Source organism: Urocitellus parryii, chromosome 8 (genome assembly GCF_045843805.1).
Source record: "Urocitellus parryii isolate mUroPar1 chromosome 8, mUroPar1.hap1, whole genome shotgun sequence".
In the NCBI taxonomy this organism is placed as follows: Eukaryota; Metazoa; Chordata; class Mammalia; order Rodentia; family Sciuridae; genus Urocitellus; species Urocitellus parryii.
Genome location: NC_135538.1, coordinates 56843030 through 56857330, shown reverse-complemented (window position 1 = coordinate 56857330; position 14301 = coordinate 56843030). Strand labels below are relative to the sequence as shown.

Sequence of the window (14301 nt, the reverse complement as noted above, 5' to 3'; positions counted from 1 at the left end):
ATCTATTAATGTACATTTAAAACCTAGTGAGCCAGAAACTGAAATAAGTTAACAAAATACAGGACACATTCAGATAAATTATAGTTAAAATTATGTAACAATAATATGAATAACCTTAACACGTGCCTAACACTACCCTAATAAGTATTTATCAATTCATTTATTGCATCATCCTGTGAGAAATGTGATATTCTCTCCACTTCTACAAGCAGGAAACTAAGATTTCAAAGAGGTCAGGTAATTTGTACCCCAACACACAATGAAGCAAGGATTAAAACTTAAACCTACGTTCATACTCATAATCCTATTTACCAGAAAGTAGAAATTCTAATTTTTCTGAATTCAGATTACTAAATACTATTATGGCTAATCTGACATATACCGTCACAAACTACATTAAACACAGATGATCTACTAATTCCCTATCAAGTAACTATTAGACAGCCAAGCTCAAGTGACTCAACAGCTGCTTGTGTTCAGTTTAAAAATAAAGTCATTTTTAAAACCATATACTTTTTACAGTGCTTCTGTATTTTTATGTATATTGTAAAGCTTATAGTATAAAAACAATTTAGCCATTAGATTAACATATTACTCCACTGTTTTCAATAAAGTAATGAGAAAAAATTTATAAGCATATCTTAGAAGGCATCATTTATAGTATGAACTGAAACATGTTTGTCATACCCTTGTCATATCCTTGCCCTACAAAGACATTAAAATTCTTTTCTTATATACCTGTCATATCATTGTACACCCTACAAGACATTAAAGATTCTTTTTTAAGTCAGCTTCAGTGGCATATGCCTGAATTCTCAAGCTACTGGGAAACCTAACATAAGAGAAGCAAAAGCTCAAACCCAGCCTAGGCAACTAAGCAAGATCCGGTCTCAAATTTAAAAAGGGCTAAAAATGGGGCGACGGTTGTATCTCAGTGACAGAGCACTTGCCTAGCACATGTGAAGCACTGGGTTCGATCCTCAGCAGCACACAAAAATAAATAAAATGAAGGTATTGTGTCCATCTACAACTAAAAAAAAAAATTAATTAATTAGAAAGGGGAGGCCTGGAGATATAGCTCAGTAATGGAATATCCCTAGGTTCAATTTCTAGCACTGGAGGAAAAAAAAAAAATTTTTCTTTCCTTTCTTAAGATGAAAGAACATCTGATTAAGGTAGTGGAAATTGTTGATTCTAGTATTTTATTTCCCATTCAGAAGTCTTTCTGCTTTTCTGTATTAAAAAATTTATTTTAGTTAGGACCTTCAAAATATACAACTATTAAAGGAAACATTTTTTAAAGTTTTCAATAACTTCACTTACAGATAAAATGTTGCCTAAAGAAAAAGAGGAGAGAGAATTCTCTTAAAAGTATTAAATAATGTATAAATGAATTTCAACGTGAAGAATAAAAAATTGCCTTGTAGCACTATAATGAATGAAAAGCCATCAACCTTTGTGATAAAAAAAAAAAGTTTGCTGATTTCTTTTTGTAAAAGTTCTGACATGAGAGAAAAGGATAATAGGGCTGGGGATGTGGCTCAAGTGGTAGTGCGCTCACCTGGCATGCGCGGAGCACTGGGTTTGATCCTTAACACCACATAAAAATAAAATAAACATATTGTGTCCATCTAAAACTAAAAAATAAATATTAAAAAAAGAGAAAAGGATAATAAAGAATTCAATTATTGATTCAATGGTGTAACAGGAGAAGTAGCAAGAAAGTCACAGATAACCTTATTCATAGTTTTTTGTTTGTTGTTTTTGTTTTTTTATCAATCATTTCTCTGAGAGGCACTGGGTTCAATTCTCAGCACCACATAAAAATAAAATAAAGACATTGTGTCCACCCAAAAACTAAAAATAAATATTTAAAAAAATAAATAAATAAGTCAAGTGCAAAAGAGATCTAAGAGGTATTCATCTCAACAATTAGTAGACTACATTGTGGTGTGTGGTAAAGGTAGCAAGCCAGACCCATATGGTGTCAGACCAGGGCACATAGAGTACAACACTTACCCAACTCACCCTAACATTGTACTATTCTGGCAGTTCCCACCAAGCCCTGTAGGGGAAGTAAGTCCTTCTGGGTCCCTTATTACATCTCAATTAAACACAGGCTAGTGTACAAAATGAATTCTCATTCCCAGATAATCCAGAGTGATAATACTTCAATGATAAAGCAAAAGATCTAACCACAACAACAAATTATTTTCTTGTTGACAATATACACATACAATTTGGATGTGAAATATCATGAAAGGTAAAGAGCTACATAAGATTGCAAATACATATTGCCTAGCTTCAATAACTTCAGTTTAACAATAGAGTGTGAGGCTATATGATCTTCAAAAGTATGACAAAGTAACAAATGTTTCCAACTATGTAAGACTGTTAATATGTATACGAAGGATAAAATTCAGGAGGAAACAAAATATTATTTATTTTCTAAATTAAATACATTAAAGCTCCTGAAAAACACTACCACATCAAAACACAAGGCACAACATAATTAAAGAATTAACTTTTAAAGCCCCTAAGGATTTTCAAAACCAGTGTTTGACAGTAGATACAAATAAATCCAATTCAACCTTTAGAAGAATCAGGGCCATCAATAAACACACCACTTAAAAACACAAAAAAGTAAAGAGGTGACAAACATTCACAAATGCTAAGAAAAAACACAGAAAAAATGATATTGCATTTGAGTGGTTCATTCCATCCTTCAGTTAAAAAAAAAAAAAAAAAACCTCATGTCTATTATGTACAATGAACTATTTTAGATTCTAGAGTTACAAGAAATAAGGGTGTGTGGGGGAGGGGGTCCCAGTCTTCATGAAGTTTACATTATAGCACAAAGGGCCAATAGACAAAATAGAAATAAACAACATGCAATGTGTTCGATGGTAATCAGCAGTAGCCAGAAAAATGAAACCCAGGATTCTCATTTTTTGGATACAATTTATTTTAGAAAATATCTTTTCCTGTAAACCCTATACACAAATACATTCTCTAAAAACTGCATTGGGCTATGATCCATAAAAGGTCCAAAAAACATAATGAATAAGATCATAATTTCTCTGAAAATGAGAAATTTTGGCTTTTCATTTTCTTATAAAAATTAAGCTCAGTGGCTTAAAATAAAAAGTAAACATGTGGGCTAGGGTTGTGGTTCAGGGATACAGGCTTGCATTGCATGCTTGGGGCACTAGGTTCGATCCTCATAAATAAATAAAATAAAGGTATTGTGTTCATCTATAACTAAAAATTTTTTAAATTTTTTTTAAAAAAGTAAACATGTGGGCTTGGGTTGTGGCTCAGTGGTAGAGCGCTTGCCTAGCATGTGTGAGGCCCTGGGTTCTATCCTCAGCACCACATAAAGATAAATAAATAAAGGTATTTTGTCCATCTACAACTAAAAAATATTAAAAAAAAAAGTAAACATGTAGACCAACATAAATATCTGTGACTGAGTTAGCTGTTTATCCATAACATACATAATTTTAATAACTACAGTGAACTGAGATCACTATAGGTGAATAAAATGACATCAGCAAAATAAGCTCTTAAAATTTTCATAATTATAATTTCCTGCTCAATCTTCTTCAACCATTACCAGCAAAAACTATTCTCCTGATTCCCAAATATCTAGAATAGGGATTCCTTCTCTTTAGAAAATAAACTGCTCAGGAGGTACCTAGAAAGAAAAGTATACAAAGGAAATTTTCATATGGTCTTCAACAGATCCTTAAGGAATAACACACTTTCAATAACTTTCACAATGTTTCAAATGATAAAACAGTTTCCTAAGTGGAAAACTAATGTACAAAGCTAATGCTGGGTCAATCTCAAAAGTCATTTAATTGAAGATAATGACTAAAACCACCTGAGTCCAATACACTGATAAATCACAAAGCAAAAAAATCCAAAGCAGCTCTTCTTTATTAATGTCAACTCTCAAAATAATGCTGGTCAAAGTAAAAAGCAACAGATATTCAATAATAAAGCTATAAGCAAAAGCCTAAGTTGTGGTATTATCATTTGCTAAAAGGGAACTAAATAACCAAAAAGCATCTTTATTTTTTATTAAATAATTCTGACCATATGACAATGTACACATAACTTATACACTAAGAAAAACTGTCAAACCACTAATCAGTGACTGATTCTACAGGGTTTCTTTAGCAACCTGTTCACCTAAATATATTGACGGTTTGAGCCTGTATTCAATATCCCACAATAACGACTATTCTTCAGTTGTGTTACGAAAAATTTCAGTAACAGGACTTTCTATTTTTTTTGTTCATATTTCCCATAAGCAATTAAGGAGAATTCTAGCATTGAAATAAATAAAGTTACTCTGAATATAAAAGTACTTTGTGAAATATTAGTCTACCTACCTTTGGGCCTCAGAGCTGAATCTGATTAATATTTTTGCAAATACTTTACATTAAGCTCACATAACTGGTAACTCTCTGGATGAAAAGCTTAGAAGATAGCTAAGGATACAACAACCAAGAGAGCTAAATGAATGTAGGTAAATACTGTCAACTAACAAATCTACAAAATTCAGTCCAATTTCAGTAACAAAACAATTGCTTTTAAATTACAAGAGTGTAAATCTATCCAAACGAGAATACAACCATCACTTTATATTGCTTGAGAAGCTTCGTATTCAGTTTAATAAATTCAGGAACATAATATTTATTCTTATAAAATATAATTTATTTTTAAATAAACTGTAGACTAATCCCTCAATTAATTTTGCTATGTAATGTAACATTTAAATTTTGATTAAACTATATGACAGTTCTCTAGTGTTACTAAATCCAAGTTATTCCAGACAATAAACAATCATTTGTGGCAATTCAACATATTTATAAATCTTACAGGATAAAAAAGGAAAAATTACCAAAAAAGGAAGTTGAATTTATAGTCACAAAAAGAAAAAACTGAGTAAATTTCATATGTACAATAACGGTACATTATTTACTAAACATTCTAAAAATAAAATTTAAAAAGAATAACAACAAAATCCAACAACACAGACTAGCTTCTTACACAAACGTAAAGGAATAAAGCGGTCTACATATTGCTCTCTGTACTTTCACACAATCACAATTATTAATAATGACAGTAACAACAGCAATAGATATTAATGCTGTTAAATGTCCATCAAAGTATTCACAACATTTTCCTCAATTATATCATCACTAGACAGCAGATACCTTCTGAGAAGGTTAAGAGCAGAAAAAGTTGCCAAAGACTGAAAAAACAAAACTGAAACAATTTTGTTGTTGTTGCTATGTTTTTTGTGGGGTTTTTTGTGTGTTTTTTTAGACAGGATCTCTATATGTTGCCCAGGCTAGTCTCAAACTCCTGGGTTCAAGCAATATTCCTGCCACATTCTCATGTACCATCATACCCACATAGTCTGAAATGATTTCAATATTCAAAGACAAAGCATAATTCTGGTAGTATGTACCTAATAATGCAGTATAACAGTTGATATAAAGAAAATTATATAAAAATAAAGTTATAAATTATAATCACTGCTTTCATCTTATTTTTAAATAGGAATATAAGTAAATTAAGATCATGATGTTATTACATTGCAAGGACAAAAAAGCCAGAATGCACTCTTCATCTGCCAGAAGCATATCCTTCTAACAAAAGGATAATGAGGCCTTTATGATATTCACCTCTGACAGATGCTTGTATATAAAATCATAGTAAAAATTATTCAGTTTCTTAATTATGACAAAAATTAATGTATTTCCCAAATCTTTTCTCTTTAAAACAAAGTTATATAAATCTGGAAAAGCATTTCTGGTCATCAAGTAAGAATATTCAATTACAAATTCTTCAAAGCTTTAAGGTTCTTGGGCAGTTGCTCAAAATCTTTTCATACACTCCTGAGATTTCCACTAAAATGAGATTAGAAGGCAAATTTCAAAGATTTCTTCATTATCTTGGTTTCTTTAATTTGAAAAACTTAAAATATTTTTAATACAATCTCCTTCCCACTTGAAAGTTTAATATTTTATTTGACAAAAATATATACAATCAATATGCAAGATTTTAAACTTAAAATTTTTTTAAAAATCTTGAAACCTACATGTACTAGCATTTTTCTACATGGACATAAGTTCCAGAGATTTTCTAGTGAATTAGTGCAAGTGCTGGCTACTTTTGAGATAATAAAAAAGGTCATTTTGACTTGCCACTAAAATACATCACTCCAAATTCAACTTTGAAAAGATACACAAAGATTCTAAAAAGTCATTAATCCCTATTTATCGTATTTTACAAAACAGTACATTAGGGCTGGAGATGTGGCTCAAGCGGTAGCGCACTCGCCTGGCATGCGTGAGGCCTGGGTTCGATCCTCAGCACCACGTACAAACAAAGATGTTGTGTTCGCCGAAAACTAAAAAATAAATATTAAAAAAAAAAATTCTCTCTCTCCCTCTCCCTCCCTCCCTCCCTCTCTCTCTCTCTCTCTCTCTCTCTTTAAAAAAAAAAAAACAAAAACAAAAAAACAGTACATTGGGTAACTGATGTGATACAGCAATCTGTATACGGGGTAAAATTGGGAGTTCATAACCCACTTGAATCAAACTGTGAAATATGATGTATTAAGAACTATGTAATGTTTTGAAAGACCAACAATTAAAAAAAATAAATAAATAAATAAATAAAAAATTAAAAAAAAAAAAAAACAGTACATTATATCCAACTCAAGAGACAAGGATAGCTAATCCACTGAGATATGAACTAGTTCCAGAATTCTAGAACAAAGGCAATATTAGCACAACTATCAACATACTTTCAGAAGTATAATTCAGCCTGGAGACAGGGAGATAAGACTAATTTTTAAGGCTCTTTTGTCCAAATTGAAAAAAAAATGAAAGATATATACAATGATTCAGAAAGCAATGCTAAATATTTCCTTTATCTGTACAGAAACCTCAAAGATAACCCCAACTGATCAACTATGACAAGAGGAACCTCATGGGCCAATGCAATCAACAAGTCAATATGGCTTTTGTATTGTTTCTCCTCTACTATATCTGCAAAAATCTCACCTGTGAAACTCATCATTAGTAAAGTTAGGCTCTCTATAAATCTTTTGAGCATACAGTTGTTCAAAGGCATCTGATTATGAGGAATTCTCTATTACTTTACCACACCTGCTTTAGGTTGTAAACCATATGGAGTATATTATACTCATACAACCTAATCTTCAATAACTTCAAAAAGCTATTCTAAATTTTTAATGCAGCCTGCCATGCACATGTTTTAAACCAAAGTATTCTTAGTAATTCTTGTTTCTCCACTAGCTCAAGGCAGCAAATATTAGTTTTTGTCAATTATTTCTAAGCTGAATCCCAGGGGTTTTCTGTACAAGAGAAAAGCCTGCAAGTATCATTTACTATGATACTCTGTTCATTTGGTACAGCAAAGATCCTTTACAATTAAGTAGGTGCTTTCCTGTACTGTGAGAGCTATATATAGAACTTATTTTCAAATATGCAGTAGTTCCTTAAAAATCTGGGTCACTGGGGCTGAATATGTAGTTCAGTGGTAGATGTTTGCCTCACCAGTGTCTGGGATTGATTCCCAGCATCACACACATTTTAAAACAAAATGGATCATTCAAGATATCTCAGATCTTTTTTTTTTTCCTTCACATAGAATATTTTTTGAATTTAATAATACTGACTCAGAAAGTAAGCACCAAAGAGAAGGAACACTTCTTGAAAACACTGATTAGTTTTCAGATGATAAAAGACAAAAAATATAAACAAACACTGGTGTTCACAAGTTCCAGACTATTTAAGCAATATCAGTACTCATTTTCCTCACTAATTCCAATAACTGAGGTTTAAACTGGAAGAAAAATTATAATTGCTTAGAATACATGTAAATACACATTTAAATTTTTAGTGTACTCAGCCAACCATGGTAGTGCATGCATAAAATCTCAGCTACTTGAGAGACCAAGGTAGGAGGATCACAAGTTAGATGCTAGCCTGGGTAACTTAACAAGACTTGTCCCAGAACAAGTTTTTTAAAAAAACAGCTAGAGATGTAACTCAGTGGCAGAGTGCTCATCTAGCATGCACAAGGTCCTGAGTTTAAGTTCTAATATCACGAAAAAAATGTTAATTTAGCTATTAAGATTTATGAATCAGAAATAAAATTAGAGTACAAATTACAAATATTTTGAAGAATTAAGAGCATTATTTTCTTCTATTCCCTTTGTGTTACATAAAATTTAATCCCCAGAAGCCCACAGGATTTACAAAATAATATTTTATTATAAAGCTTCATGTTCCAAAACACACAATGAAGTTTTTAAAACAAGCACAAGCAACATCAAGCCTTCATGGGTGTACTTACTGTTTTGTGCCCATTCTGGCAGGCCACATGCAGTGCTGTCTGCCCCATTGCATCCTCAACATCGACATCACTGACATGTTGCACAAGGTCATGGAGCAGTTCTGTCCGCCCATTCACAGCCAGCCAGTGTATCTGTGAAGTCATTTAGTTACTTAATATTTGTGCAAGAATATTTCATAAGAAAACAAAAAATAATGCTACTATTTCTCAAATGAACATGATATGCAAATTAAATATATTTTAAACCCATATACTTTTTCCCTTTTTTTTTTTTAACATTAGAAAGACACATGGCATCAAAATACAGATTACTCCATCAGGTATTACAAAATCAAGTACTTGAAGACTAAAATAGTATATGGTTCCTAGGCTGAGGATCACCAAATACTTTGCAAGAAGATTTAGATGATGATGTTGAAGAAGTCTCCCATAAAGCACAAAGAAAAAAAAAAAAAACAGAACAAAAGAGAAAACATAATAAAATTGATGACCTAGTCCAAGTGGTCTAAAATTCAAACATAAGAGTTATGAAAAGAGAGAACAGGGGAGTGGGAATCATCCAAGTCATAATGTATGAAATTTCCATGAGCTCCCATTATATAAGTTTCTAGGTTGTTGGAAATCAGTGTTATCCAGTCAAATGAATTAAATCCAACCAAAACATATAATCATGAAATTTTAGAATGCTGAAGCACAGAGTAAATTCTGTAAGTTTCTAAAGACAAAAAAAAAAAAAAACAGGTTTCACATAAAGGCTCAAGAATCAAAATGGCACCAAACTTCAAGAATGAAAACTAGAAGACAACAAAGCAATGCTTTCAAAATACAAAGGGAAATGATATCTAGCCTAGAATTTTATTGTCAGCCAAATTATCAATTATATAATTGTGCAAATGCAAAGAATCAAGTCATATTCAAACATGCAAAGTGGCAACAAATTTATCTCCCATGCACCCTTTCTCAGGAAACTACCAGTTGATGTGCTCCAGCAAAGTGAAAGAGAGAGACATAAGACTCAGATAACACAACTCAAAGCAAAAGAGAAAAAATAAATAAACTAGAACTAATTAAGTGAGCTCAGCAAGGTTGTACAAGATTCACACACACACACACACACAAAAAAAAACCCTGCACTTTATATACACTAACACTAAACATGCAAAAACACAATTAAACGCAATACCATTTACACAACTGCTCCAAAGAAAATGAGATTCTTGGCTAAATGCTTAATAAAACATGCACCAAATCCCTATGCTGAACAGTACAGAATGCTAATGAAGAAATCAAAGATATATATGAATGGAAGGATACACTGTGTTTATGGATTGGAAGACTCAATCAACATAAGATATCAATTATCCCCAAATTGATCTTTCAGTTTAATATAACTTCAATCAAAATCCCAGAAAGGTATTTTTGTAGACACAGACAAATTTGCCCTAAAATTTATATGGAAATAAAAAAGAACCAGAATAGCTAACACAAACCTCACGAAGAAAAATTAAAGTGGGAGGAATTACTCTTGTGATATTAAGTCTTGCTACAGAGTTGCAATAATCAAGATAGTATAGTATCAGGGCTGCGGATATAGCTCAGTTGGTACAGTGCTTACCTTGCACACACAAGGCCCTGGGTTCGATCCCCAGCACCTTCCCCCCCACCAAAAAAAAAAAGAAGATAGTGTAGTACCCACAGAGGGGTAAACACATAAATCAATGGAATGAATGAAAAGCACAGAAAAGGCCCAAGTAAATATGCCCAACTGATTTTTAAGAAAGATGCAAAAACAATTCCATGCAGAAGGGACAGCCTTTTCAACAAACAGTGCTAAAGAAACATAGACAAGGACTGAGGTTGTAGCTCAGTGGTAGAGTGCTCGCTACCACTAGGCACTAGGTTCAATACTCAACACCATATAAAAATATTGTGTCCACCTAAACCTAAAAAACAAATATTTTTTTAAAAAAAGAAACATAGATAAAAAAGCATTCATGGGATTTTTATTATTTCTGTAGTCCCAAATGTGTTTATAATTTCACAAATAATATCTTAAGATTAAAAGTTTTTAAATGAAATAAATGAATATCTATATGCCAATAAAAAAAAGAACCTCAATCTAAGCCCCATATCTTATACAAATATTAACTCAAAAGAAATCACAGACATAGATGCAAAATGTAAAACTAACACTTTTAGAAAAAAGGGGTAAAATCTTCAGGATATTGAGCTAAACAAACAGCTCTTAGCCTTTATACCAAAATCATGATCTATAAATGGAAAATTTGATAAAGTCTACTTCATCAAAATCAAAAACTTTTGCTTTTCAAAAGACCCTGATGAAATTCAAAAAAAAAAAAAAAAAAAAAAAGATCCTCATGAGAGTTTGAAAAGCAAACTACAGACTGGGAGAAAATATCTAAAAATCATATACCTGAGATAAAGCCCTTTTCTCTTGAATATATAAAGACTTCCCACAACAGTTTTTTTAAAAATCCAATTAGAAAATGGATAAATGACATGAATTGGCATTTCGTTCCATATAAGAGGATATACAAATGGCAAATAAGCCTATGAAAAGATGTTCAGCATCACTGACAATTAGGCAAATGCTTACTAAAAGCACAATGAGATCATTACACATCCATCATAATACTCCGCAAAAAAAACATTCAAGCTTCCTGGCTACACATCTGTAATCCCAGTGATTTGGAAGGCTTGAACCAGGAGGATCACAAATTCAAGGCCAACCTCAGCAACTTAGTGAGACCCTATCTCAAAATAAAATAAAAAGGGCAGGGGGTGTGACTCAGCAACAGAGTGTCCCTACGTTCAATCCCCAGTACAAAAGGGGGGGAAAAATGGCAGCAACTGCTTGCAGCAAATTCTGGCAACAAATTGAAAAACTGTATCACTCAGATATTATTGGCAGGAATATGTAATAGCAGAATGTGCATTATATATTCTATACAAAAAATATCAAAATTAGCACTCAGAAATATTTAGACACTAAGATTTGAAATTTTTAAATCCATTAAAATAGCTGAGAAGAATTGCCTAGAGATAGGTAGACTTTAGGGGGGCAAGTTTGGGAAGGCCAAAAGACTTGTTTCTTTCATCAACCCTTGTCGAATCATTTGACTCTACATGTGCATGAATAATTTTATTCAATAAAAATTTTAAAATTATTTTCTACTCCATCTTCCTTGAATTTCAGGAATTAAGCAAAGAAATTAGCAGATAAAAACATATGTGATTCAACAGATTAAATTAACAACAGACACCTTATATTGCCTAAACTGGGTAGTATCCTAAAGATCTACATCATTTCAAAGAGTTCACACCTCTATGGCACCTACCAAATTACTAATTCTGAAGATACAGAGAACACAATCTTTCCTTACAGAGTAGATGATATTATATTGCTAATATATAACAAAACCTGTAGAGCCCATAATAATCATGATTAAGCTTATTATTTAATAAGCCACTCAAAAAGATTCAAATTTTAAGGAAGGTCCTCTCCTGAAAGGACCTTGCCCTCTCAACTGAGGGTATCTTTTCTTTCTCCTCTAATAAACTTTACCATATTTTAAAATACATATATAAAATATACATAGATTTATATTCTGTATATAATTTTGAATTTTATATATACCTATAAACATATACAAAAAATACTGTTTTTCTTATATCTCTCCCCCAAAAATCTTTAATCAAAAAGGCCTTGAAAACTGGCTTGGTAAGTAAATAGTCAATATTCTTCTTTATTTACAAATTAAAAGGTAAAAATCAGGCTGGGCATTGCCTAGCATGTGTGAGGAACTGGGTTCAATCCTCAGTACCACATTAAATAAATAAATAAGTTATAAAATTCTGATAAAGAAATAGATTTTTTAAAAAAAGATAAAAATCTACAAGTATCATCAAAGGAAGGTGAAATTCAATTTAACAAATAATACTTAATATCTTCTGCCATGACTTCAAAATTATTGTTCAATAATTCTATTTTATCTCTACTTTCAAAACGAATAAGGCTCTATTAAATGATGATGATGATTGGTTTAAAATTCTGAGATTTCAACAATCCTATTAGTAATAGCTCATACCACCTTCCCTACAATATTTACATGGCTCAAAACTAGATTAACCTGCCAGGCATAGGGGTGCATGACTGTATTCTTAGCAACCTGAGAGTCTGAAGCAGGAGGACCACAAGTTTAAGGCCAACCTGGGAAACTTGAGACCTGCCTCAAAATAAAAAATAAAAGGGGGTAGGGATGTAGCTCAGTGGTAAAGTGACCTTGGGTTCAATCCTCGGTACCAAAAAAAATATGGCAAAATGGATAAAAATACTAGTTTAAGATATAACACATCTAAAACAATATAGGCCAAATATTAACTGTGATTACCTCTGAACCCAGGGATTATAAGGAGTGCTAATTCTCCTTTTTACTTTATTCCTTTCTCTCTAGCCACACCATTTTCCTAAAATGAAATATTAACAGTACTCAAATGGACATAATGAAAACAGCTCTCCTACAATGAACTGATAACATATCTTAACAGAGATGCTCCTAAGAAGTCCCTTGAAAGTCAGTGACCAAAGTTAGGCAAATAAGACTTCAAAATAAATGATAGTCATAATCTAATAAAGAGAAGGGAGAAATACAGTGAACTACAACTTAACTGAAAACTATATCTCAAGTCATTCTACACCTTCTTAAATACTATAAAGAACTCACAGAAACACTCATACTACATTGTTCATTGCCATCACGTATTCAAGATTGTATTCAAAAAATTATTTTAAAAAATCTCAGATAAAATAGCACTTACTGCTGTAAGGCCTTCATTATTACAAATGTTGACATCAGCACTGTATTCTAATAATTTACTCATACATTTCTTCTGCCTAAAAAGAAAGACAGTCACAGATAACTGATACTAGAAAAAATATACAAACTACAATTATTTTACTGAAATATTAATTACAATCAACATTAGTTGATATATATATATCTGTATTTTCAACTATAACTGCAATATTTAAATGAACACTATTTGAAATAAAATATATTGTTTTATTTGTTTCTAAGATTCAAAGATAACATGATAAAGAAATAACCATTAGGTTTTCATGTCATTGGAACAAACTTATCATTCAAACTGCAGAAATTTCTAATGTTGACTAAATGCAATAGTAATTGCCATAAGAAATATAAGCATAGCAAAATGTTTCAATGTTGTACTCCACATTCTTGATTGGAAAATACTAAATACTGAGTTATAAAAACACAATCAGAAAACCTGTAAAATGTATGTTTATGCATTCCTCTCTACCCACTTCATTTTTTTCATTCATTTTTTATGATAAAATACACATAACATAAAATTTATCATTTTAAACATTTAAGAGTAAAGTTTTGTGGTATTTTACATAGTACAAAGTCAAAGTTCATCCATGTTGCAGCTTATGTCAAAATTTCCTTCCTTTTTGAGGCAGAATAATATTTCATTATGTGTATATGCCATATTTTGCTTAGCCATTCATCAGTTGATGGACACTTGTTTCCACATTTTAACTATTATAAATAATGCTTACGTACACAGGTATGTGAAATATTTCTTCAATACACTGCTTTCAATTCTTTTCAATATACACCCAGAAGTAGAACTGCTAGATCACATAATAATTCTATTTTTAATATTGTGAGGAACTGCCATATTTTGTTTTCATGTTTGTTTCTGCAGTGCTAGGAATTGAACCCAAGACCTCATGCATGTAAGACAAGCAGTCTATCACTGAACAACATACACCTGCCCCAAAGAACTATCATATTGTTTTCCACAGCAGCTCTTCCATTTTACATTCTTACCAACTACACAAGGGTT

At 31.7% G+C, this 14301-nt stretch overlaps 1 protein-coding gene across 1 annotated transcript in view; it reads right to left on the bottom strand.

Annotated features, from left to right (window-relative positions):
- The window catches only part of Hace1 (HECT domain and ankyrin repeat containing E3 ubiquitin protein ligase 1), an 84176-nt gene that overhangs the window by 55846 nt on the left and 14029 nt on the right, over nucleotides 1-14301 (bottom strand). Inside the window, exons 5-6 of the mRNA XM_026389640.2 lie at nucleotides 13246-13321; nucleotides 8407-8538 (exon numbers count right to left, since the gene is read on the bottom strand). Of these exons, the coding sequence (XP_026245425.1) occupies nucleotides 8407-8538; nucleotides 13246-13321 (208 nt within the window). The remainder of the gene's footprint in view (nucleotides 1-8406; nucleotides 8539-13245; nucleotides 13322-14301) is intronic.